Source organism: Barbus barbus (genome assembly GCF_936440315.1).
Source record: "Barbus barbus genome assembly, chromosome: 27".
Taxonomy (NCBI): domain Eukaryota; kingdom Metazoa; phylum Chordata; class Actinopteri; order Cypriniformes; family Cyprinidae; genus Barbus; species Barbus barbus.
In genome coordinates this window covers 17,363,694-17,389,997 of record NC_136755.1, presented here as the reverse complement: position 1 = coordinate 17,389,997, position 26,304 = coordinate 17,363,694, and the positions used below count along the sequence as shown (strand labels likewise).

General features: G+C 39.3%; 3 protein-coding genes and 1 pseudogene across 6 annotated transcripts; 1 reads left to right on the top strand and 3 right to left on the bottom strand.

Moving 5' to 3' along the window:
- Window positions 1–294: 294 nt before the first annotated feature.
- On the bottom strand, window positions 295–10,236 carry LOC306846883 (elongin-A-like). 2 transcript variants are annotated; one of them, XM_079380569.1, is made up of 12 exons: window positions 10,086–10,236; window positions 8,793–8,849; window positions 8,542–8,657; window positions 5,279–5,763; window positions 4,546–4,817; window positions 4,347–4,458; window positions 4,073–4,225; window positions 3,783–3,880; window positions 1,742–1,922; window positions 1,444–1,570; window positions 1,135–1,283; window positions 295–1,021 (listed from the first exon to the last, which is right to left on the bottom strand). In XM_079380569.1, the coding sequence occupies exons 1-12, from the start codon at window positions 10,155–10,157 to the stop codon at window positions 960–962; spliced, it is 1,884 nt and encodes a 627-aa protein (XP_079236695.1). In that variant the 5' UTR covers window positions 10,158–10,236; the 3' UTR covers window positions 295–959. The 2 variants fall into 2 exon arrangements, with proteins under 2 accessions (XP_079236695.1, XP_079236696.1); XM_079380570.1 differs by having other exon boundaries at window positions 863–1,018; window positions 1,131–1,283.
- A 489-nt stretch (window positions 10,237–10,725) lies between these two features.
- Window positions 10,726–19,627, top strand: LOC306847580 (kelch-like protein 31). 2 transcript variants are annotated; one of them, XM_079381601.1, is made up of 7 exons: window positions 10,726–10,935; window positions 14,896–14,935; window positions 15,209–15,636; window positions 15,975–16,321; window positions 16,547–16,846; window positions 17,148–17,323; window positions 17,607–19,627. In XM_079381601.1, exons 3-7 carry the CDS (start codon window positions 15,222–15,224, stop codon window positions 18,358–18,360), a joined length of 1,992 nt encoding a protein of 663 aa, XP_079237727.1. In that variant the 5' UTR covers window positions 10,726–10,935; window positions 14,896–14,935; window positions 15,209–15,221; the 3' UTR covers window positions 18,361–19,627. The 2 variants fall into 2 exon arrangements, with proteins under 2 accessions (XP_079237727.1, XP_079237728.1); XM_079381602.1 differs by having other exon boundaries at window positions 10,727–10,935; window positions 15,237–15,636.
- A 1-nt stretch (window position 19,628) lies between these two features.
- On the bottom strand, window positions 19,629–22,300 carry LOC306847581 (large ribosomal subunit protein uL5-like). Its single transcript, XM_079381603.1, has 6 exons — window positions 22,217–22,300; window positions 21,502–21,652; window positions 21,263–21,369; window positions 20,976–21,107; window positions 19,833–19,943; window positions 19,629–19,711 (listed from the first exon to the last, which is right to left on the bottom strand). Exons 1-6 carry the CDS (start codon window positions 22,220–22,222, stop codon window positions 19,682–19,684), a joined length of 537 nt encoding a protein of 178 aa, XP_079237729.1. The 5' UTR covers window positions 22,223–22,300; the 3' UTR covers window positions 19,629–19,681.
- Window positions 22,301–24,286: 1,986 nt separating this feature from the next.
- On the bottom strand, window positions 24,287–26,020 carry LOC306847443 (cyclic GMP-AMP synthase-like; annotated as a pseudogene). The gene is made up of 4 exons: window positions 25,934–26,020; window positions 25,005–25,233; window positions 24,457–24,716; window positions 24,287–24,363 (listed from the first exon to the last, which is right to left on the bottom strand). The product of its transcript is annotated as a cyclic GMP-AMP synthase-like (transcript).
- Window positions 26,021–26,304: the final 284 nt, after the last annotated feature.

Below are 26,304 nucleotides of genomic sequence, written 5' to 3'. Positions count from 1 at the left end.
CGTTGGCTTCGCGTCATTGTAAATAAAGTGTAAAGAAAACAAGCTGTGCCATTGAAGCGATTCAGTTAAACCAATATTATGACATTATTTACTCGGTCTAATGTTGTTCTAAACCTGTATCCTTATCTCTTTTAGGTTTAACACAAATGTTAGATGTTTTTTGGCATAATGACAATCACCTTTTACTGTCTTTAGTGGTCCACTGACGAAAAAGAAGGTTGGGACAACATGAGATTGAGTAAAAATTACTATTTCCATTTTAGGTGATATAACAGAGTGATAGTGAAACGTTGAAAATTAAAACTTTCATCTCATTATTGATCATAATTACCAAGATGTAAAACTCCCATAAATAAGAACATGTTGAGAGCAACACATGGATTTTATTAAAAATGTCCATAGAACACTTCATAAAATCTATTAAAACGACTTGATCTTTCATTCAAGGCAAGGTCCAGGACTGCCAGGTCCAAGTTTTCAAATAAATATGATGGTGTGGAAGTGTACAGTTACAGCTCTGGACCGAAACAGTACAGTCCTTGAACTTTTTACATCTCATCTCTTTCTCCCTCTCACTCTACAATAAAATCGTATAATTAGTCACATGAAAATGCAATGATTATTGTAAGCAATTACATAAACATATAACAGAGGGTCTGGGTTCTGGTGTCACATGGTAATCTGTAGTGTACCACTTGTTTTCCGTGTTTGTAAAAAGCTTACAACATGCTATGACATAATTGAGTATGGATGGTTCGTTGATGCAGATATTTTCTATGATTGCGTCCAGTGAGCTGTACTGATAATATTAAAAAGCATAAAAAGATAAAAGAGGTGAGAGGGCATTGCACATTTCCTATGAAGCGTTACAGCAAAAAAAAACAAAAACAAATAAAAAAAAAAAAAGTTTCCTCTTCCAGTCGTTCTCTCTTCTATCACACACAAAAACATTTTTTCCTTTACCGCCGGGAAAATCTGTTCTTGAATGCCTTGATAGTCTTAGCCATCATTGGAGCAACTTCTGAAAAACAAGCACATTTTGGACATGATCTTAATAACATTCACGGTGAATATACAATACATAAATATCTGTAAAATAAATATGTAAAGAACAACATTTCCTCTTAAACTCACTTTTGACCTGTGGTTTGTCTCTGGCACTGGGAGCACTAGCACTGCTGGGAGCAGAGGGGCGTGAGGAGGACTCAGGGGGACTGCTAAAAGAAGACTCACCACCATCACTGGATTTGCTATAAGCACTGTAGTTTGTTGCTGGTCTGATCCTGTATATGAAGAATTAGCATAATATTTAAATGGAGCTACAAAAAACTAAATAAAATCCTTCTCTTTTTTTGTTTGGAAGAAAACCAGATTGTCAGCTAAAACGACATGATAAAGTTTCATCTACATGACATCTTTGTGACTAATGCAGCATTCACTTACTTGGCAGATGGAGGAGCAGCACTTGTGCTGGTAGAACCATTTTTAGTGCCAAACTTCTCCTGTCTACGGCGGACATCTCGCGGAGGCTTAGCGACAGAGTTGACAAAAGCCATTTTAACCTGCCGTCCTGTTAAAAGTGAACAATATAGAGAACTCTGAGTTGTTATTATTGTGAACAGTTTACTGAATCCTCACCTACATTTTTTTTGCACTCACTGAGCTACAATGTTAACATTTTCTATGCAAAGATCTATGCAATAAGTTTGATCTAAGAGTATTGATTACCGCCTGTGTGTACCTTTAGGTTTGTTTGCATGGGCAGAAGTGATGTTCTCTGTGAGCTTTCGCAGACGCTCTTCCCTTTCTTCATGGAGCCGGAGATACAGCTCCCTCCAGGATTCATACTCTTGTCGAGGTTCATGTTTAAAATCCCGCTGGCAGTGTTTCAGCCACAGATCATCTGAATCTTCTGTGAAATACTGAGTAGAGAGGCTTGAAATTAAAGATTAGTCCAAAAATAAGCCCTAAATCACCATGCTAAGTTCTAACGGGAAAACTTCTAATGCAGTGTTGTTCTAAAAGGGGTGGTTGATTGCGATTTCACTTTTTTAACATTAGTTGGTGTGTAATGCTGCTGTTTGAGCATAAACAATATATGCAAAGTTGCGGCGCTGAAAGTTCAATGCAAATGGAGATATAGTCTTCTAAAATTTTGGCAGTTTAATGCCTACAAAAACAGCTCGTAGGGACTACAACGAGTTACTTCCTGGGTTTGTGACATCACAAACCCAGACAAACCCCGCCCCCGGGAATATGCAACAAAGGGGGCAAGGCCATGCTGGGCTGTTTAAAGAAGAAGAAAACTAGGGGTGCACGTAAAAATCTATTCATATATGAATCGCGATTCTGTCTTCTAACGATTCTAATGGATACACAAGTTTCAAAATCAATGTTCTAAAGCAGCGGTTCTTATCCTGTTCCTCGCGTCGCCCTGCTCTGCACATGCGTTGCATCTCTCTCTCTCTCATTCAGATCATCAGCTCAGCTCCAACAATGAACTGTTCTTATTTTCGCATAGCTATGAGAAGTGTTATGAGAGTGCTATGAGAATTGTGTATGTGACAAATAAAAAAATCTTGTTATACATGAACGCGCGTGCGGTTGCCGTACTGTATGAAAGCTTTAATCAGGCTAAAACCGTATATTAAAAGCTAACAGAAGCAGTAGCATTTACAAATAACAGCGTATCTAAAAGTATGAGACAACAAACAAAAAACATACCATTAAGAGCAGTGCTTGCACAGGTTCTGCGCGATCCTCTTCACTAATATTCTCTGGGTCTCAATCGGGCTCACGTTGATAAGCAATATAGACAACGCCACTGTTTACAATACAACCAGAGCACATGCAGCTGAAGTGAGGGTCGGGACGTTTAGACGGGCACTAGAGGCGGTTTAACCAATCACAACACACTGGACCAGCTAACCAATCTGAGCCCATTGCGTATTTCTTAGGGAGGGGCTTCATAAAAGCAGGAAATGATCAGCGCATTCATAGGAGAAGGGACAGAGCGGTGTGGAATAAAGGTAAATTATGTGAAAAATGTGTTTTTTTGTTTTGTTTTTTTAAAACGAAGCATTAACACATGTTAGACTGCACCCCTTAAACACAATGAAGCCTAGAAACCACCCCTTTAAGATAAGTATTATGACAAAGAATGTAAACTAACATTCAAAAGTTTGGGGTCTATAAGATCTTTTTAAGTTTTTGAAAAAAAAAAAAAAAGTCTCTTATGCTCATCAAGCCTGCATTTATTTGATAAAAAATGCAGTAAAATTGTAAGAATATTGTGAAATATTACTATTTTAATATATTTTAAAATGTAATTTATTGCTATGATGGCAAAGCGGAAATTTCAGAAGCAATTACTCCAGTCTTCAGCGTCACATGATCCTTCAGAAATCATTCTAATATGCTGCTCAAGAAACGTTTCTTATCAATGATGAAAACAGATTTTTGTCATCATACTTTTTTCTGGATTCTTTGATGAATAGAAAGTACAAAAGAACAGCATTTATTTGAAATATTACAAATTTGTCATCATTTGTAACATTACAAATGTCTTTACTGTCACTGCTGATCAATTGAATGCATCTTTGCTAAATCAAAGTAGTAATTTCTTTAAAAAAATCTTACTGACCCGCACGTTTGAACAGTAGTGTACATAGTTTCAAAACTGAATAGAATACATAAAGACAAGCAGTTTAGTAAGAGAACAAATTTAGATTAGATTACAAATGTGAAATAAATAATCTGCACGTGACCGTGTTGAGACATACTGGATTACACTGCTCAATCCGGTAAAGCTGCTCAGGAGTGCATCTCTCCAGAACCGGTTCCAGAATTTCAAATGGCACTCCACCCACTTCATCAATTGCTAAGAGAATGCAAGAAATACAAGTAAAAAGCTGATTCATTTACAGTCAATTGATGATTAATATTTCAGCCAGCCTGAAACATCATGGCATTCTTTACAGATGTGATTTGAACAACTATTTATTATATAGGGTTAAAATGTTTAATTAATAATTACTATTATAACAAATGATAAGAGAATGAGAAAACTTACAATCTATATTGTTCTGTAGGACTCTGATGCACTGTTCAAACAGAGACATCATTTTCGGCAAATACGAAGACTTGGACCCAGAGTACACCACCATTTTAGAGTTCAGTCGACGCCCTGCGTAGCCACCATCCTCTTCCTCATTTGATAGTGGGACTGGGGGAGAAAAACACGTCCATGCAGAAAAATCACTGGGATTTATCCACTTAAAATTGTTTTGAAATTCGGATTCTTTCAAGTATGATCTGTTAGGGTTATAAAAACAAAAAACGCATACCTTTGCGTCTCTGGGGGGACAGTGGTGTAAGATCAATGGATGGCAGTGGTCTGTAGTTGGGCTGGATGGCTGGCAAAGGGATATCAGGCAGTGCGGGAACCACATCCACTACCTGGAGAAATAATGATTAGAAATCCTTCGACACATGGACAAAAGCTGGTTTCCCATCACCTAGACTGAGAAACAAGTTCAGCCTCACCTTCCTGCGTTTCTCGGGAACAGGCGTGGTCTTTGAGGAAGAGGATGGCTTTGAGTGTTTACTACTGGTCCCGTTGGCTTTGCCAGACTTAGAGGAAGCAGAAGGAATCGAGGCAGGAGGCTGAGGGGGTCGCAAGGACTGCTTTTTCTTCTTTTTGCTTGGGGTCGGAGCATCATATGTGAGAAAGGATTCGAAAGACATAGTTGGAGCCTCATATGGCTCCTCATCCTCATCCACTGGCTCTGGAACTTCCCTCCTCTCCCTTGATTTTCCTTCATAACAAAAAGCAATTCAAGTAAAACCTTATATAACTCAGTTTAAAGTCATTAATTGAGAGGAAGTGTATAAAATTTATCAAAAGTGAAAGTAAATCCATTTTTAATTTTACAAAAGATTTCAAATAAGTGCTGTTTTTTTACTTTATATTCATCAAAGAATGGCAAAAAATTTGTTTCACAAAGAAATATTAAGCAACACAACTGTTTGATTATAATAAGAAATGCTTCTTGAGCAGCAAACCAGCATATTAGAATGATTTATGAAGGATCATGTGACACTGAAGACAGGAGTAATGACTACTAAAAATTCAGCTTTGCATCACAGGAATAAATTACTTTTTAAAAATATATATTACAAGAGAAAAATTTTTAATTGTAATAACACAATATATATTCACAATATGACTGGGATATTGTCATGTCAACCACAATAAAAGCAAACAAAACTTTCTTACCATCACTTCCTCCTTTCTTTTCCCTTTTGCTTTCGTGTGGGCTTAAATGTCGATTGTGTTTAGATTTGTGACTCGTCCCACCCTGTTGCTCTCTGTCGGTTCTGTGCGACCTCTCTTCACTGCTGCTGACACCCGTGGGACGATTCTTCCGTCTCTCCTGTTCCCGAATGTCTTGGGAATTGTGCTCTCTGACTGGCTCTTTGTGTGGCTTGCTGTGTCTAATGTCACTGCGTGGGGGACTGGGCTCTGGCTCCTCTTCAGGAGGGCTTTCATATTCATCTGACTGATACTCCCTTGCGCTACTGTGCCTGTACTGTGAGCTGCAGTGCTGTGGAGGGGAGGGGGAGTAGCCATGTTGGTATCCCATCTCTTCATGTTGTTCCTCCTCAATAAGTTGAGGCTCATCTGTAGACCGCTCCCGGACTCGTTTGTGCCCTCCAGACTCATTAATGCGTGAGTGAGAACGCCCTTCCTTTACACTTGGTCTTTTGACAAACATGAAACATAACATATACTTATTCATCTCTTATCTCACTAGACAACACCACCACAACCAGGTTTCCAAAATTATTAGCCGCCAAACATCAAATCTTACTAAAACGCATCAGTACTGGTAACCGTTCAAAGGTTTGAGGTCAGTAAGATTTTAAAAAATATACTTTATAAATTTACTTTTATTTAGCAAAAATTTATTTAATCTATTTCAAATAACTTTCTAGTTATCAAAGAATCCAGAAAAACTAAATGCATCATGGTTTCCACAAAAATATTAGGCAGCAAAACTGGTTCTTAAGAAGCAAATCCACATGTACACTGAACAAAATTATAAACACAACACTTTTGTTTTTGCTCCTATTTTTCCTGAGCTGTTCTCAAAGATCTAAAACTTTTTCTATGTACACAAAAGACCTATTTCTCTCAAATATCGTTCACAAATCTGTCTAAATCTGAGCACTTCTCCTTTGCCAAGATAAGGGGAAAGGGAAAGGGAAGTGGTGTGTACTCAGAATGTACTCAGAACTCCCATACTCAGAATTTGTGCTCTGCATTTAACCCATCCAAGTGTACACACAGTAGTGAACATGCACCCAGAGCAGTGGGCAGCCCGGGGGAGCAGTTGGGGGTTCGGTGCCTTGCTCAAGGGTCTCACCTCAGTCGTGGTATTGAGGGTGGAGAGAGTGTTGGTTATTCACTCCCCCCACCTACACCTGAGACTCGAACCCACGACCTTCGGGTTACAAGTCCAACTCTCTAACCATTGGGCCACGACTGCCCACCTCACAGGTGTGGCATATCAACATGCTGATTAGACAGCATGATTATTGCACAGGTGTGCCTTAGCCTGGCCACAATAAAAGGCCACTCTAAAATGTTTTACTGTATTGGGGGGGTCCGGGAGGGTCCGAAAACCAGTCAGTATCTGGTGTGACCACCATTTTCCTCACACAGTGCAACACATCTCCTTCGCATTGAGTTGATCAGGTTGTCCACTCCTCTTCAATGGCTGTGCGAAGTTGCTGGATATTGGCAGGAACTGGAACACGCTGTCGTATACGCCGATCCAGAGCATCCCAAACATGCTCAATGGGTGACATGTCCGGTGAGTATGCTGCCCATGCAACAACTGGGATGTTTTCAGCTTCCAGGAATTGTGTACAGATCCTTGCAACATGGGGCCGTGCATTATCATGCTGCAACATGAGGTGATGGTCGTGGATGAATGGCACAACAATGGGCCTCAGGATCTCACCACGGTATCTCTGTGCATTCAAAATGCCATCAATAAAATGCACCTGTGTTCGTTGTCCATAACATATGCCTGCCCATACCATAACTCCACCGTCACCATGGGCCACTCGATCCACAACGTTGACATCAGTAAACCGCTCACCCACACAACGCCATACATGCTGTCTGCCATCTGCCCTGTACAGTGAAAACCGGGATTCATCTGTGAAGAGAACATCTCTCCAAAGTGCCAGACGCCATCGAATATGAGCATTTGCCCACTCAAGTCGGTTACGACGACGAACTCCAGTCAGGTCGAGACCCCGATGAGGACGACGAGCATGCAGATGAGCTTCCCTGAGGCGGTTTCTGACAGTTTGTGCAGAAATTCTTTGGTTATGCAAACCGATTGTTGCAGTAGCTGTTCGGGTGGCTGGTCTCAGACGATCTCGGAGGTGAAGATGCTGGATGTGGAGGTCCTGGGCTGGTCTGGTTACACATGGTCTGCGGTTGTGAGGTCGGATGGATGTACTGCCAAATTCTCTGAAACGCCTTTTGGAGACGGCTTATGGTAGAGAAATTTACATTCGATTCACGGGCAACAGCTCTGGTCGACATTCCTGCAGTCAGCATGCCAATTGCACGCTCCCTCAAAACTTGCGACATCTGTGGCATTGTGCTGTGTGATAAAACTGCACATTTTAGAGTGGCCTTTTATTGTGGCCAGCCTAAGGCAAACCTGTGCAATAATCATGGTGTCTAATCAGCATCCTGATATGCCACACCTGTGAGGTGGATGGATTATTTCGGCAAAGGAGAAGTGCTCACTAACACAGATTTAGACAGATTTGTGAACGATATTTGAGAGAAATTGGCCTTTTGTGTACATAGAAAAAGTCTTAGATCTTTGAGTTCAGCTCATGAAAAATGGGGGGGGGGGGACAAGTCTTGCGTTTTTTATTTTGTTCAGTGTAACAATGATTTCTGAAGGATCATGTGACACTGAAGAGTTGAGCAATGCTGCTGAAAATTTAGCTTTGCCATCACAGAAGTAAATTACATTTTACAATATTAAATTAAATAACATTTTAAATTGTGATAATATTTGACGATATTACTGTTTTTACTGTATTTCTGGTTTAATAAATGCAGGCTTAGTGAGCATAAAATAATTTTTCTCAAGAACCCCACTTATCAAAACCCCAAACTTTTGAACAGTATTGTATATATAAAAATAAGCAAAAGTGCAATACACAGTTGACACATACATACATTTTCCTCAATTCACCTGCTACTGGCAGTTGTGGCAAAAAGGTTAATTTTGGACCATAACAGCAAAAATATTCTGAAGAACAGTTGTTTCAGTTTCAACTTCTTCATTAAGAAATTTTGCAGTAGATGCTTTGTCAAGAATCTTTATGATCAGATGTTAGGCTTTTATGTATACCCTTTGTGGAAAATTACACTATTCTTAATACTATAAAAGGTTAACTGCAATGATATGAATCCGTAATATATCACTTTAAAAAACTAACCTGTCTGCAGATCTCTCTGGCACAAGCTTTTTCCACTTGGCCACAAGGTTCTTTGCTGCCTCCCCAGCAAATTCATGTTTGCGTAGGGAATTCACTGTCTTTCCAATGCCTGTTTCCTGCAACAATTGAAGAAAACGTAAACATATTAAAAGCTATAGAACCAACTGCATTCAAAAAAATCTGTTAGACCAAATCAAGAGCAATACTTTAGAACAAAAGTAATATTTTAATGAATGAATGAATGAACTTACCACCAGGATGTCTACTGTTATAGGAAGCTCCCCCAGCCTTTTGAGATTTTTCAGCAGCTAGACAGAAGGTGAAAAGGGGCGGGAAAAAAGTATTTATGGCTGGTAAATTTTCCATTAACACTCACCATTGGCAGTTGTGGCAAAATATTAATTTTGGACCATTACCACAACAATATTGGAGAGAACATATGGTCAAAATCTGTGATCAAATTAAGCACAAAACTGCAAACTTTGTGAAAAACTACACTACTCTTATCACTTAAAATAATTTACAATGTATTTAACACATCCTAAAATACCAATCACATCATTCTATAAAACGAACCACAAAAAAAGAGAAATGTACAATTATACATAAATTGTACCCAAATACATAAAATATTTAGACAACTATATAAATAAATAAATAAATAGACAAACTATATAGATGTAATACGTTTAGGGGAAAGAAACTGACAGTAGTATTTCATGCACCAGGATACAAATTTCAAAGAGTAACTGGCATTGTATATGTACAAAAAAAAAAAAAACATTGCACAAATGTGGTGCAGTGCCCAAATAACTGCAGTAGTACTGTGGTATTTTTTTGTTTACACAAAGACAACATTGTAAGTAAGGCCAAGAAACAAAGATATTAACGTTAGTAGGTTAAGCAGTAGACTCGCTTTGATTCCAGAATTGGCTAAACAATTTTAATTACACATTCAAAGTGTCGTCGTGGCCTACAGGGGAACATGGGGGGTTGCATCGACCAGAAAGCTGAGCAGAATCTCAAACCGTGTCGAGCTTCCTATCTAGACAACATTCTGAGGCATGGAATGAAGCATTCTGCCCAATAATGCCCTCTTCATAGGCCGATCGCTCGGTTTTGAGACACAACCTTGGTGTAATAACTATTCTCTATTAAGAAGGAATCGTGTCTTACAGGGAGTAACTTAAGAGAAATTCTGCCGCATTACTCAAGGCCTGTCTTCATCTGTCACCGCTATCGCATTAAATCGCTGTGGTTGACATTTCTGATAACTGAACACAAGCTTCTGGGAAAGTGCCTCGATGTTGTTTTTGCTGTCGTGTCGAGGCATATTTGAAGAGAAAGCTAAATCCAGATCTATGTAAACCGATCGTCCATTTCACGGTCTGCTGCTCTTGTAATTGTAAGACGTGGGATTTCTGGATAGCAATGTTGATCGAGCCTCAGGCTAGACACTCGCCGAAGTGCGTGTAACAGCCATACACGGGGCGAAAAGGGACAACGTAGAGCATTCGCGTCGTCTCATCGAAAAGGTTTCTTACCTTGCGAGGCTCTTGATTCTCTGTGAGCCTTAACTGCAACTTCTCGACTGCTTCCAGTAGCTCCTCCGCCATGTTTACAGCTGGTACATGTTACCCGGAAGCCACAACAGCAGTGGTGGGGGCCTGCTGTTGTTTCAGGCTGCTGCGAAGTGCGAACTTCCGTCACTCCAAATGGAGATTCCGGAAGAACGTAATACTGCCGTTATAAAGTCATCCCAATTACTTGGTGATAATTCAGCTTTAAAAAAGTCAAATTAATCAGCATGTAAAAAAGTGATTTAGAATTATTCAAGTATTTAATTTGTTGCATTATTCAAATGCAAGGACTCACCACAACATGAGTTAAGCATCTTCTTGGCCCTAGGATATAATCAAATGTTAAAGCATCATCACTGACGAGAGACTGAAGCTGCTTATATTATATACCCTGTTAAACTTCATATATATACTAATTGAAGAATGCATACTGTATGGATAATGTCTAGGGCGGTTATAGCCCTAATCTTGTCATGGCTGTAAGAATAATGCTGTCTCTGTGTGGCCTATCAGGTTGGTGTTTGGAGGACAAGCTGGATATGGACAGTGTTTTTTTGGGGAGGGGTGTATGGCTGTATAAGGAGAAGGTTATGTAGGTGGGGTTGAGGACTGGTAGGTTTGTGTTGCAGAGCTGTGGTTGGTTCATCTTCTCCACTAACTCCTGCTGCAAACAGAGCTCTGACTGACAGACAAACAGTGAGAGAGACAGATTACTAAGAAGAGAAAGAAAACAGTGTGGATTCAAGAACTAAGAGGAAGCGAATTAAATAACAAGGAAGGACAAAGAAGAGTGGAAGAGAGCTATAACGTAGAGGTAAAACATTCTGACTGTGCTTCTCTTTGTTTTGATGAATGCATTAAGACATACTACATTTACATTAAATGAAATTAGACACTGACGTGAATGTTTTAAAAAGCAACAGAACATTGCTTACACTTCTAATGCACGAATCTCCATGTAATTTAAAACATGGATTTACAACAAGCCTGAATCATAAGACATGCTTATTTCATATAGACATGCTTCAATTTATGTGAGTTTATTGAAAACTAAACATCACTTTTGATATGCTTCACGGACATCTCACAATCTAAACACAGACTCATAGAATTTCTTATCAAAGGCATCCCACTGTAGTGGGGTGGTCTAAATTTAAACAGACTCATGTCAGAAACAGAGAATGACATGAGGGTTGTTTATCACTCTATAAATAACAAGCAGAGCAAGGAGCTTGTTGGAGGTTGGCATGCAAATACTTAGTCGGACTTTCCATGATACTGCAGCATTTTAGACTGAAGACAGACAGCCAGGCCTTCAGCTTTAGGAATGACGTGTGTACCAGCTGCTTCTTTTCCATCTCCTCTTACCCTCTTAACCTTTCTTATTATCTTTCTCTTTTCAAGGTATAGAAATGTCCTTGTCCCCCTGCTTACCTCTCACCTTTTCATATTGAGTGTTGTGAAATCTTCTTTAAAGCATCAGATAAAAGAACATAAACCTATAATTTTTCTGTTAACCTGAAAGGATCTCCAGATGACTTCCATTGAGCTATCTGGGTCAGATGGTTGTATGACCATTACTGAAACTTTCATCAGACTACTGCAAACCTGAAAATTATTTCAGTCATTGATTCTTTCCCCTCAAGGCTTTTCCTCTCTGTGCTGTAAATAGCTGTAAATGTGCTGTGGTTTTGTTTGTGCATGTTATAGCCCATGCAGGGCCAGCAGGTGCTGTGGTGTAATAGAAGAGCTAACAGTCATGTTAGTGTCTTATGACTGACATGATGTTGCAATACTCCTGAAATCATTTAAACATCTGCTGAAAGAAATACAGACCTGATCCAAATTATAGTAAATGTTACAAAAGCATGGCAGGCAACATATAGCTTATTTATCTAATGTGCCATCAAGAAGGCAATATAGCTTGTATTAAGACTTAATGCATCAAATGCTCTTTTATAATTCATGTATATACATATATATATATGTGTGTGTGTGTGTGTGTGTGTCTTCCTTATTCATTTACGTATAGTAAATCTTGCCATGTTAGGGACCAACTAGGAATAAAAATATTCTGACTGGGAAAAAACAACTGTCAAGATGGAAATAAGCACTGAAAAGTTTGTACAATATGCTAAAATGGTATACTACAAATTCTTTGATACTGATACTGTTTATATAAGCTAAAAACATTGTTGCCTTTTGCTGTCATAAACATTTGCTTTTCTAATATTCACGATTTTAAGCATTGTATTGTCTAACATGTATATTTAAATCATATAATAATTGCTTTTTGATGCTGTTATTATTTTTTCTTTTTAAATGAGACCCTTCACATTTTGAACACCTGTTGATTACACTCAAGCTGCTGCCCTTTGTGTATCTATGTCCCTGGTGAAAAAGGTTGTCATGGTAATTGGGTGGCTTCACTGTGCTCCATGACTGAGTCATATCCATGTATTTCTGCATGAATGAAAACAACCGCACCAGATTTTGAGAACACTGAGAAACCTTTGTGTTGTGGCACAGATTTTAAGGTGGGATGGGGGTGAGAGAGGGGGCAGGAAGGGAATGATGACAGTGTGAGGGTAATTTAAGCAGCACAGCCCCTGCCATTCTTTCTATGTGGCTTTAGAATATTTTTAGAAGAGATGTAAGCACACCTGTCTATCACAGTCCAATCATGCTTGTTTGTTTGTCTATGAGGGGTCTGCTTTGTTCTGGTTTTGCAAGCATAACAGAACAATCTCCTCTCTGAAACAATACACATTGGCCACAAAAGTGAGTACACCCCTAAGTGAAAATGTTCAAATTGGGCCCAATTAGCCATTTTTTCTCCCCGGTGTCATGTGACTCGTTAGTGTTACAAGGTCTCAAGTGTGAATGGGGAGCAGGTGTGTTAAATTTGGTGTTATCGCTCTCACGCTCTCATACTGGTCACTGGAAGTTCAACATGGCACCTCATGGCAAAGGACTCTCTGAGGACCTGAAAAAAAGATTTGTTGCTCTACATAAAGATGGCGTAGGCTATAAGAAGATTGCCAAGACCCTGAAACTGAGCTGCAGCACGGTGGCCAAGACCATAGAGCGGTTTAACAGGACAGGTTCCACTCAGAACAGGCCTCGCCATGGTCGACCAAAGAAGCTGAGTGCACGTGCTCAGCGTCATATCCAGAGGTTGTGTTTGGGAAATAGACGTATGAGTGCTGCCAGCAGTGCAGAGGTTGAAGGGGTGGGGAGTCAGCCTGTCAGTGCTCAGACCATACGCCGCACACTGCATCAACTTGCATGGATGTCGTCCCAGAAGGAAGCCTCTTCTAAAGATGATGCACAAGAAAGCCCGCAAACAGTTTGCTGAAGACAAGCAGACTAAGGACATGGATTACTGGAATCATGTCCTGTGGTATGATGAGACCAAGATAAACTTATTTGGTTCAGATGGTGTCAAGCATGTGTGGCGGCAACCAGGTGAGGAGTACAAAGACAAGTGTGTCTTGCCTGCAGTCAAGCATAGTGGTGGGAGTGTCATGATCTGGGGCTGCATGAGTGCACTGGGGCACTGGGGAGCTACAGTTCGTTGAGGAAACCATGAATGCCAACATGTACAGTGACATACTGAAGCAGAGACTGGGCTGCAGGACAGTATTCCAACATGATAACGACCCCAAACACACCTCCAAGACGACCACTGCCTTGCTAAAGAAGCTGAGGGTAAAGGTGATGGACTGGCCAAGCATGTCTCCAGACCTAAACCCTATTGAGCTTCTGTGGGGCATCCTCAAACGGAAGGTGGAGGAGCGAAAGGTCTCTAACATCCATAAGCTCCGAGATGTCGTCATAGAGGAGTGGAAGAGGACTCCAGTGGCAACCTGTGAAGCTCTGGTGAACTCCATGCCCAAGAGGGTTAAGGCAGTGCTGGAAAATAATGGTGGCCACACAAAATATTAACACTTTTGGCCCAATTTGGACATTTTCACTTAGGGGTTCACTCACTTTTGTAGCCAGCGGTTTAGACATTAATGGCTGTGTGTTGAGTAATTTTGAGGGGACAGCAAATGTACACTGTTATACAAGCTGTACACTCACTACTTTACATTTTAGCAAAGTGTAATTTCTTCAGTGTTGTCACATGAAAAGATATAGTAAAATATTTACAAAAATGCGAGGGGTGTACTCACTTCTATGAGATACTGTATATTTAACTATAATAACTGCCAAATGGGAAGGTATTACTGAATACTGATATAAGAATAAACACACATTCTAAGACATGCTGAATCCTATAATAAGAGTCAGATGTCAATGCAAATGTACATTACATCTTTTATAAAATTTAGTAACAAAACTGCATATAGTGTCCTGCAATATGCCCTGCTATACACCATCAATCTATGAAATGTAAAATAAAATAACATTTATATATATATATATATATATATATATATATATATACATAAGGTTTTCATGCACTTATATCAACAGGGAGACTACATGGAATTTACTTTACAATTTTCTTTCAATTTGAAATACAAAAATATGCATGTTACTTGTAAACTACTCCGCTTGCTTATAATAAATTATAACCATGGTCCATGGTAATTCTTTTTGGAAACTCCCCTATGAGACCACATGCACCTGTCAATCAGCCTTATATCCTCCCACTGTAAAAGAGAGAGACGAGATCAAGTGTAAATCCATCCACGTTGACCATGATATTAGAAAGCATATGGTATTTATTGAACTCATACTTACTATATGTTGTGTTTCTTTTCAGGTGGTGTGCACTGACACGGATCAATCGCCCTCCTCCACTGGTAGTTTGCAAGTGTAGTGTGTCTGTCTGTCCATATAGCATCTTGGTTAATCGGTGCTCTTGTGATACAATAAATGTGTCACATCTTCAAAGTCAGTCTGTCAGTAAAAACCTTTAAAGAAACAAAAAATACACAAAAAATAAATAAAATTTGAAAAAATAATTAAATAAGTGAATCTATTTAAGTGCTATTGGGTCATTGTGACTGTCGGCACAAAATCTGTTAGTTTGACAATCTGTTGACCTGACTGATAAAAAGCTATCATCTAATCAGCCTACACATCTCAATGGCTCCCAAGAAGAAGTCACCACGCCCTAAGAAGTCCATTCCTGACCCAGCAACAGTTGAGAATGGAGTGGTTGTCCCAGAGCCTGGTGTTAAGAAGCTGGAGCTTCCTCTTAATGTTGAGCAGCTGAACCGGCTCAATGGGGTGCCCTTGACACCCCCTGTGATTCGACCTGGGGAGAGAGGTTTTGGCCTGGGCAGTGAGCTCACCCGCCCCCTGCATGGATCCGCTCTGCTGGAGGAGCTGAGCCGCATGAGACAGGAACGATTCCTCACTGATATGGAAATGGCCTGTAAAACCAAGGCATTTGATGTCCACAAGCTAGTCATTTCCTCAGTCAGCCAGTATCTTCGTGAAGTCCTGGCCAAGGACCCTGGACTCAAACGGCTGGAACTCCCTACCCTCTCACCTCTCGGTAAGCTTTAAAAGATATAATCTAGCTCAGAGGTTTTCACTTGTGCGGCTGGAGACCCACTGTCCTGCAGAGGTTAGCGCCAACTCTCATCAAACACACCTGAACCAACCATTCAGGACAATTCTTAATCTGATTCAGGATCAGAACCAACCAGGCAAGTAGGTTGGAGCAGGTTAGAACTAAAATTTGTAGGACAGTATGTCTCCTGGAGCAGCATTTGTTAAAGTTCCCCAATATTTTGAATGATCCAAACAACTGGAATCATGCCTGACATTATGGCTAACTCATACATATTAAAACACCATAACATATACTGTATGTATTATATTTATCTTCAGGACTTGCCAATGTGATTACATTTGCTTACCTGGGCCGTGTGCACATGTCCCTGTACACCATTGGCTGCACCGTGTCTGCAGCCAGCACCCTGCAAATACCTCATCTTCTCCAGATGTGTATGGACTTCATGGTGGCCGAACTGAATGTGCACACTTGTGTGTATGTGTGGAACATCGGTGCTGCATATGGCCTGATGCCTGTTCGAGAGGCCGCCCGGCGCTACATTCTGGAGAATGTTACCCAGTTTTCTGAGACAACCCAATTCAACCAACTCACCCTGGAGCAGATCACATCTTTCCTGCAAGATGACAACCTATCTCTTCCTTCAGAGGTCACCACCTTTCAGGTCAGTGTAAGGAAAGATGGATGGAAGGGCAAGAGGAGTAGGGTATCACAAAGGCTAAGGAAGTCCTATTTATACCCAAAAGCTAAATATGTCAGCAAACACAGCACATACTGTAAAAAGAGATATAGAGTCATGAGAAGGATATAAATATGTACGCTATTCATAAAGTAGACTGAATTAGATACTAAACTTGGACCACTCATTTAAAATTTTCTTGGAACCTAGATTGCAATGAAGTGGATAGACTTTGACCCAAAGAGGCAGGAACATGCTGTAGAACTGCTGTCTCACGTGCGCTTTGAGACCATCCCTGCGAGCGAGCTGGTTAGTGAGATCCAGCCAGTGGCACGCATGATGCTAGATCCTCGGTGTCACCGTCTTCTGGTGGATGCCATGAACTACCATTTGCTGCCCTACCAGCAGAACACACTGCAATCACGGCGCACAAAGGTCCGCGGAAGCAAAAAGGCTCTTCTAACCATTGGGGGTCGTCCTTCACTAACTGAGCGTGCCCTAAGTCGAGAGGTACAAACCTTTGGACATAGTCCATGACATGTAATACTCTTGATATCGTTGGTTTCCACTTCTACTCCTGGAAGAGCACCTTTCAGTAGAGTTTACCTCTGTCCTGCTCCAACACACCAGCCTAGAAGCTTCTAGCAATCCCAGAATATCTTTGCTAAGGTGTTTCTGGTTTAATTAGGGTTGGAGTCAAACTCTGCAAGAATGTGCTCCTTCAGGAGCAAGACTAAACTCCCTGCTGTGTCCACATAAGGAAATTAATTTTTTATTTCCTTTGATTGCTCACTTGTTTCACTGTGCAAAGGTGCTTTGGAGAGATCCACGAGAGGGAACGGCTACATGGCGTCATCTTACTCAGCTGCCAGCCAAGAGTTTCAACCAGTGTGCGGCTGTGATGGATGGATTCCTGTATGTGGCAGGAGGAGAAGATCAGAATGATGCCCGAAACCAGGCTAAACATGCTGTTGGCACCCTTAGCAGGTATGTTATGACAAATAATTTAGTCATCAGTAGACCTTATCAATCAGTCTAAAACTGGGGTGGTCCAATCTTGCTCCTGGGGTCCCACCTTCCTGTAGAGGTTAGTCCAAAACCTGATTAAACACAACTGAACTAGCTAATCAAGGGCTTTAGTATTACTTGGTACCTCCAGGTAGGCACTCTGCAAGAAGGTAGCCCTCCAGGAACAGGATTGGACACCCTTAGTCTAAAATCAAATTTAGTCTAAAACACAGATTTGACCACATTACCTTCTGATCCTCAGATACGATCCTCGCTTCAACACTTGGCTACATCTTACCAGCATGCGCCAACGACGTACCCATTTCAGTTTGGTGGCCACTGGTGGGCGGCTGTATGCCATTGGTGGCCGTAACACTGATGGCCTCTTGGCCACCATTGAGAGCTACCAGCCCTCTACGAACACTTGGCAGCTCCGTACGCCAATGGATATGCCACGATGCTGCCATGCTAGTGCCGTCCTTCCATCGGGAGACATCTTGGTGACTGGTGGGTATGTTAACTGCGCTTACTCTCGTTCTGTCATTCATTATAGCATTGACAGCGACACTTGGAGTGAGCAGGGAGAATTGGAAACACCTCGTGGCTGGCACTGCTCTGCAACAGTAGGTGGCAAGGTGTACGTGGTAGGAGGTAGCCAGCTTGGTCCCGGTGGAGTCCGCATTGATGTGATGACCACGGAAGTCTTCAACCCTGAGAGCAAGGAGTGGACCAGAGCTGCTACCCTGCCCCTGGGAGTGAGCACAGCTGGTATGTCTCCACAGGGAAATCACCTGTACCTGTTAGGTGGATGGAATGAAGCAGAGAAACGCTACAAGTCAGCAGTCCAACGCTATGACCCAAGCACTGACAGCTGGTCAACAGTGGAAGACCTGCCAGAACCCATAGTGGGAGTGTCCTGTTGTGCCCTTCTCTTGCCCCCACGCCACACGACCCGCAGACACCGGAACACACTTTCCCATGAAGATCAGAGCAATGTGAAACATAACACTGCATGAGAAAGAAAAACTGGGGAAAGACAGAGCAAGAAAGAGACAGGGTGAAAGGAAAGATTGAGTGTAGAAAAAAGACAGCAAGAGAGAGACGAATAGGTGAAATGGAAATTAGGAGTAAAATGTAAAGAATAACAACAGGAAGGGAAAAGCACAGAAGTCTTTGTTTTTAAGTCTTGTTCTTAAAACTCCAAAGATGCATTAGGCATACAGCGAGTTCAAAGAAAAGGTACTACCTAGGGCCCATTTATAAAGAATGTGAAAGGTACATTTCACAAGAGCCTCTGCAGTGCAAGGAATTTAGTGAGTTATCTGCTTATGGGTTTCTGTGAATGAGTTTTAGAAATTGAGCCATACAGTTCTATTAAAAATATCATAATGGGATTATCACCATTTTAATTCAGTAGTACTGAATTAAGTAGTATCTATTTATTTCTCACACTATTCGTTTTTTTTTAATCAAGTTTATCAGTTTTCTCTCTTAATAATCAAACCCAATAACTGCAAATGTTGTTCAGGGGTACATGCAAAGAAGTACAATGCAAAAGTCAATACCCCCTCAGACATAAAATTAAGTACCAAACCATTGATACCGCCCTCCAAAGAATGTGCATAATATCACATATTAATCAACATTATTTATAGACTGGTTATGAATAAAATAAAAACACATGCTTACCAATATTTACTGTTTTAACCCATTTATGTATTCAAGTTATATTTAAAGGCCTTTACTTTCCTGTGTAGAGGTCAAAACAACTACCTATAATGGTATATGATAAAAACGATCTAAAAGAACCAGTAAAAATACCAAACAAAAATGTCAACAATTGAATAACCAAATGGAATTTAATGCGTAACATGTAAAATATAACACATTAGAGAGCCTGGAGTGTATCTGGTACAAAATCTCTGGGATTTCACTGAATAAAACTTAAAAAAAAACCTTGTTTCTTTTGCAATATTCACTGCAACATAACCATCCAGCCCTCAACTGTCAGAAACTACTGTCTTTGTAATCAAATGTACTTGTCTAGATTTAAAGAGGTCACACCCAAGGACATCAAGAAGCTGGCAAAAACCATTACCTAAAACCTGTACTACCTAAACAAGTACAGCTGATATTTCAGTTTTAAAATGACTTAAGTTCAACAGAAGTCATATTTCATATACTTCATTGATAACTTTGTCACATGCCACACTAATAAAAACTATGTGAAGTGAGCAACACCAGTGTTGTACTTCACAAATAAAAACACATGGACAGCATCACATTTGGGCTTTTCTTTTATTTGTTTGTTACAAATTGGGGAAAAAAGGTGGTCCTTTACTTGCCAGGGAGGATGATGCCATCATACTGAAAGACAAAAAAAGAACATGTAAGCAAATTCAGGAATACAGAGAACAATTTCCATACATTTGCTTAAATGTAGACCGTTTAGAAACTAAATCAACATGGGTATCAACTATTTAAACACCTTCTGTTGGAACCAGCGCATTGACTCCTCTTTGCGGATACGGTGCTTGGCGCCGATGCGGCCCTGCTTCCTCTTTTTGTCAGCAATGCTGAAACCAGGTCTGCCAAGAACCTACAGTAAACAATTAGGACTGCTTATTCATATTTGCCCAAATAACCATGAAATGACAGATTAAGGTTAAAAGATGTGTTTGCTTTCATCTGTACTGCACCACAATAGACACACATTAGTAAAATATCTGTTGTAATATGGATGATTCTAGAATTTATTATTGGCTGAGCTGCTTTTGAAGCCATTGTAAAATATGTATATACAGTCAACTGTGTGAATCTGTGTTGCTCGAGAACCATTCTGCCACACACTGGTGAAGAACTATATGGACCCTTTTCACAGATTGCATTGACATGTTTTAACAGTCATTAGCAACGCAAAATTTTTATATTTTAATTTTATGTACATTTATGACACTTTACATGCATTATATTATCTTTGGATCAAATTACAAAAAAATAGTTGCCACAGCTGTGAAGGTGTTTCTTATACACTGTCTTTGGGAGTGAAGGTAAATTTGACAGTTTTCTCCTCTGACTGGCTCTATTTTTTTGCCTCTTTTTGACAGTCATGAAAACACCATGTTTTCAGTGAAACACCATGTCAAGTTTTTCTTTTGCTATTTGAGAAAACGGCAATGCAAAACAAATTTGATGTAGTCTCTCCAATTCACCGCTATAGAATTTTACCTAACCACAACAACTGAGAAACCTGGAAATGTGAAAAAGGTCCATTGCTTGGTGGGAGGATTATAAATCATCAATAAAGGGCTACATTATTGTTACTGTTTTTAATACTCTGTTCTGTGTTATCGGTTCTAAAATCACTGTACATTACAGCTTCTTGAGGCTTACCGCTTTAATCAATCAATCAGGAAGAATCCCTTCCTAAAAAATTAGTACCACCTATAGTAGTACCTATAGTACAGTTGGTATTTTGGTCTTAAAATGGATATTCTTTTAAGTAAGTGTACTGGCAGATTAACATACATAACTCAAACTCCCTATCCAAGAGGAAATAAATAGGTTCCGCAGCTGTAATGTAAATAGATGCATCAATGTGACTCTTTTGGATCAATAAAATGCCACTCACAACATAAAAGTCCAAGCCGTAGATTCCAATGCTTGGGTCGTACTTGATGCCCAAATCAATGTGTTCCTGGATACCAAAGCCGAAGTTTCCTGTGTCTGAGAAGTTGTTCTTTCTCAACTCGTACTCGCGCACCTGCACAAAAATAAATAACTGCTTAAAAACAATACAACATCCATGAACAAAACATGACACTGAAAGAACCCACTATGAGTGAGGTACAGCCCTGGCTAATTTGAGCACACCAAATACGAAGGAATACACTTCCATAAACAACACGTTCCTCTCACCTTCAGTCCCTTCTCCAGGATTTCCTCAGCCTTGGCTCCACGGACAGTGCAGTGGACTGCGATCTTTTCATTTCTACGGATACCAAAGGATCGCACAGTGTATCGGGCTGTTGGAAGACATTTACACTTAATGCATGGCACAACTTTACAAACACTAATGAATATAAATCCACATTCATAACATGTAGCAGAATGCAACCATTTTCAACCACTAGCAAGAGATGGAAAGATCCACCTACCCTTGGAGAAGACAGGAGTCTGGCCTGTCAGCTGTTCCAGCACCTTAGCAGCACGGGTCAGTCTGTCACCACTCTCACCCACACAGATGTTCAGGCACAGCTTGCGGATGCGCAGCTCCCTCATAGGGTTCTCCTTCTTCTCACCCTTTTCCTGTACAATGACATACAGTCCAATAACAAGCTGTCCTGAAAGCGGTTTCTTCACAAACCTCACCAGCTCCCTCAATTTCATGCTAAAGATTAACAAAAACAAAACCATATCTCTTAAAAAGTAGGTGCTAAACAAGAGACAAACTCTAATGAACCAATAACTACTACATTATGGCCATGGCTCCGAGATGAACATGCCCGGACATATCCACCATTTGGGAAGCTACTAGTATGATTTATATTTCACATTACATACAACGGAGCTGCCGGTTATTCATCCGGACCCTGTCGTTTCCACAGAACCAGAGTACAGGGAGTATTGGAAGCACACAAATAACTTTTAGTTAGTCAATAACATGCCGTCTCGGCTCTACAGCACACTCTAAAACTAACACCAATATCCGCCGCATCGAACCATTCTGGCCACAAATACTGCCATCGTTCTGTATTTCACAGCGGCAGGGACTGATAACAGCGTGCTTCACATGACTATCGCATGCAGACAAGCAGATGTTTGTTGATTTTAATAATACTCCTTCATGATCTCAAATTCTCCTGTACTCACCGCCATGTTTGATCACTACGAAGAGGACGATATGCTTCCGGCGCAGAGCATTTATGCTGCGGTTTGAGACCACATAACTACACTGACCAGCATGCTTTGCGCAGCGGGGCGAACTTCCGGTAATATTTAAAGACTCAAAAATTGAAGTCGAAGACGACATTTTATTTTTGAGACACTTACACGTTTGCTTAAGAGTTCAGAATATAAGGGAATAGAAATTGGTGAAGGGAAAATAGTTTTCAGTATTAGGAAAGAAGATACAATATCACTCGACTCAGAATAGGAAATTCTGTTTTAAATCATGTTCATAATAGGGAAACATTAAACAGGATAGCCTAATCAAGCAGAAACTGTTCAGCATGTATTATTACATAGCTTTTATTAGGGAAAGAGAATAGTTGAATAGAAATTCAGAAATAGCCTATAAGTTTAATCAATTTCACTCTTATTAAATCCATCAGGCTGTCGTCAAAAATACAAAGTTAAATACTCACTTACATACTTGCTCAGAATAACAAATGATATACTGAAAAATAAATTGTGTAGAAAGAATTTCCACTCAGAAACTGCAAGAAAATTTCAGCAAAAATTACAAAGAAATGACAAGTAATACTGAAACATTGTTACATTGAATTAAACATAAAATTTTGAAGAAGAAAAAAACTGAAATAGTATTTTCTAGTAAAACTTACTCCAATAAGCCTTGTTTTATTTACATCTTCGACAAATTATTTTGAACTAGAAGAAAATTGTAGTTGTAGTCTTTTAGTCCATCCCTGCTGCACAGAAAAAAACAGCTAATTTTTGTTGCACTTTTTTGTATCGTCCCTTAGAAGTTTATTCAAGTGTGCTATTAGTATACTTCTAAAAAAAAAAACAAAAGGAAAGTATACTTTTAGTCTAATTTTTATGTACTTTTCAGAAATATACTTAAAATGGCATTTAAGTATACTTGACTTATACTTAGAAAAAGTCTAAATATATTTGAGCTATACGTGTGCTCCTAGAATCTGTTTTCATTGTTATGCGGTAGGGGGCACTAGTACACATCTTTTGCACAGAATTTCAACAAAAAGCAAAAAAAAAAAAAAAAACAACAGATGCTTCCACGTGGTAAAACACCATCAAAACTTTGTAACATTATGGAATAAAATGTCGACCAATGAAGAGGTAATAATGACTGTCAAGCTTTGGGGTGTTGATCGACTCCATCTACGTTTTGATTATCATTATCATTCTGAATCCAATTCATAGTCTTTTTCAGCTTTTTGTTCAGTTGTTTATTTCTTTATTTTTTATTTATTAAACTTACCCACATTCAAGTGTCATAGAATGCATGAAGCTAGAATAAAATGTTTTTGTTTACAAGCAGATACTCTGTTCTTTCTTTTGGTGTTTTGTATGTTCAAATATTCATATAACAAAATATATACAAATTAATACCTAAATAGGGACATAGTAGTATGATTTAAGTATGTTCACTTAAAGAAAACGTACGAGTATACTTGCAGTATAAATCTACTAACTAGTAGTTTTCTGAGACTATACTTCAAAGTGTACTAAAAATGCTACTACAAGTAGTTATTTAGTAAACTATTAGTATTCTTATAAATTCACTTTTAGTATAGTTGCAGTACAAGTTAAAAACTTTGATGTAAACTAGTTGTGTACTCAAAATTTACTACGGTTATACTTTGGCCCGGTTTCACAGACAGGGTTTAGACTAAGTCAGGGTTTGGCCATAGTTCAATTAGGACATTTAAGTACTTTTTATAAACATTCTTAGAAGAAAAACATTACTGGTGTGCATCTTGAGACAAAACAAAGGCACTGATATATTTTAAGATCAGTCAGTGCAAGTTTCTTTCAGTTGAAACAGCTCAGATTTACATTTTAGTCTAGGACTAGGCTTAAGCCTTGTCTGTGAAACTGGGGGTATAAGTACTTATACTAGAAAGTGGGCCAATTTAATCTCAAGGACTATTGAAATAGTACACTTACAAGTATACTACTAGTACACTGATATTTGTATACTTACTACATAAAGTATACTTAAAATATACTTGAACTTTACTTAAGTATACTTAATAAAATTAACTTGAAGTATACTACTTTTTCAATGTGAGAGAAGGATATTCGCCAGCTCTCTGAAAACGAATACCTCAAATATATAAATCCTTTATGCTAAGGAATGAAAGAAATGTTTTTGTAATGACTGAATATGTATTTTGCCAGCATACCTTTGGCATAATTTTTGAGGTTTCTTCCTTTTGGTCTCTTTGGGACGAAATACACAGCCTTACTTACAAATTGGCGACGAGATTTTTTTCCAAGCCATTTGTCTATATTGGGACCTGGCCGTGCTGCTTGTGGCCAACCTTGTGGCACCTCAAGAGTACGATGTTCACAGACATCACATCATCGTCTTTCTCTTTCGCCTTAAATTTAAGGGTCACCGCCGGTGAATTTACTAGATTTCTGCGTATCACCCAACCTTCACCTGTGAATGGGTGGCAGAACCACAAACAATCTCAAGCTTATACACTACCTTTCTAAAGTGGGGTCAAAATGTTTTATGTTTTTTCTTGAGCAGCAAATCAGCATATTAGAATGGTTTCTGAGGGATCATGTGACAATAAAGACTGGAGAAATGGCTGCTGAAAATTCACAGTATCAAACATGTATCAAATATATGCATAAAAAAATGTTACCCCAAATTGTAGTGTATAAAAAAAGCTATCTGAACATGGTAATACATGGTGTTGAGAGACAGATCAGTGAAACGCACCTTGAAAATTGTTGCTAATGAATTTGCGGACCAAGCGGTACATTTCTGCTTTGATTTTGGTTGCTGAGACGGTTCGTTCATCTTCCAGAAGAAAGTGCTGGATTTCAGTTCGTGTGGCTTTTAAAAGGTTTACCTTATAAAACAGTCCTTGATATTCTTCCAGTTCTAACAATACAAGCCTTGGGACTTTCAGTTTCAGCATAATGTCAAACTCATTGGGTTTGATGATCTGTTGGTGATAACATTATAGTTTGTCATTCCATTATTCCAATCATTTATGAACAATTTTAATCAATCTTTGTTCTTCAAGATGTGGAGGATTGTTGCACTATTGTTCAGAAGTTTGAGGATGGTAAGATTTTTTAAATGATTTTGAAAGAAGTCTTCAGTGTCACATGATCCTTTAGAAATCAGTCTAATATGCTGATTTGCTGCTCAAGAAACTTTTCTTATAATTATCATTGTTGAAAACAGTTGTGCTGGGTTTTTTTTTTTTGTGGAAACCATGATAGATTTTTTTTCAAGGTTCTTTGACGAATTAAAAAGAACTGGTGGTGGATGAGGAGATACCCCCTTACTATGTAAAGCGCTTTGAGTGCCTAGAAAAGCGCTATATAAATGTAACAAATTATTATTATTATTATTATTATTAAAATGTTTGACAGAACAGTGTTTATTTGAAATTGCTGAACTTTTTAAAATCATTTGAACACTGAATAATTTGTAACATTGTAATTGCCTTTACTGTCACTTCTGCTCAATTTAATTTAAGCTTTCTAAATAACAGTATTCATTTCAGGAATAAATAAATCTCCAAATGTTTAATCGGTAGTGTATATTAAAAACAGACCATTTCTGATACTAACTTGAGCAACTCTTTCTATTTGATACTAGCTGATTTTTCTCAAAATTACCATTAAATTTTTTACCTTCACCATCTCATAATAGCTGCCACTGGTGAGAACTGAGACCTCCCTGAAGGGGGAAGTGGTGTGTGGCCAAGTATGGTGGCCCATACTCGGAATTTGTGCTCTGCATTTAACCCATCCAAGTGTACACTCAGTAGTGAACATACACCCGGAGCAGTGGGCAGCCAATGCTGCGGCGCCCGGGGAGCAGTTGGGGGTTTGGTGCCTTGCTCAAGGGTCTCACCTCAGTCGTGTTGAGGGTGGAGAGAGTGTTGGTTATTCAATTGAATTTTACTAAAAAGTATGAATGAATGTTTTTTTTAACAATATAAACAATGAGAAAAAGTGCAGTATGTGTACATAGTGCTATTTTTGTATTATTTTTATACTAT

Bases quoted from the DNA above. Each gene is read 5' to 3' on its own strand.
- LOC306846883 (XM_079380569.1), bottom strand. From the start codon at position 10,157: ATGGCGGAGGAGCTACTGGAAGCAGTCGAGAAGTTGCAGTTAAGGCTC. The intron at 4,818-5,278 runs GTAAGAAAGTTT...TTTGTTATGAAG, and splicing joins AAAGAAAGGAGGAAGTGATG to GAAAATCAAGGGAGAGGAGG. The intron at 1,571-1,741 runs GTACACACAGGC...CACTTTTAACAG, and splicing joins CCATGCAAACAAACCTAAAG to GACGGCAGGTTAAAATGGCT.
- LOC306847580 (XM_079381601.1), top strand. From the start codon at position 15,222: ATGGCTCCCAAGAAGAAGTCACCACGCCCTAAGAAGTCCATTCCTGAC. The intron at 16,847-17,147 runs GTACAAACCTTT...CACTGTGCAAAG, and splicing joins AGCGTGCCCTAAGTCGAGAG to GTGCTTTGGAGAGATCCACG. The intron at 17,324-17,606 runs GTATGTTATGAC...TCTGATCCTCAG, and splicing joins GCTGTTGGCACCCTTAGCAG to ATACGATCCTCGCTTCAACA.
- LOC306847581 (XM_079381603.1), bottom strand. The intron at 21,370-21,501 runs GTAGGTGGATCT...GTCTTCCAACAG, and splicing joins GACTCCTGTCTTCTCCAAGG to CCCGATACACTGTGCGATCC. The intron at 19,944-20,975 runs GTGAGTGGCATT...TGTTTACTGTAG, and splicing joins ACGGCTTGGACTTTTATGTT to GTTCTTGGCAGACCTGGTTT.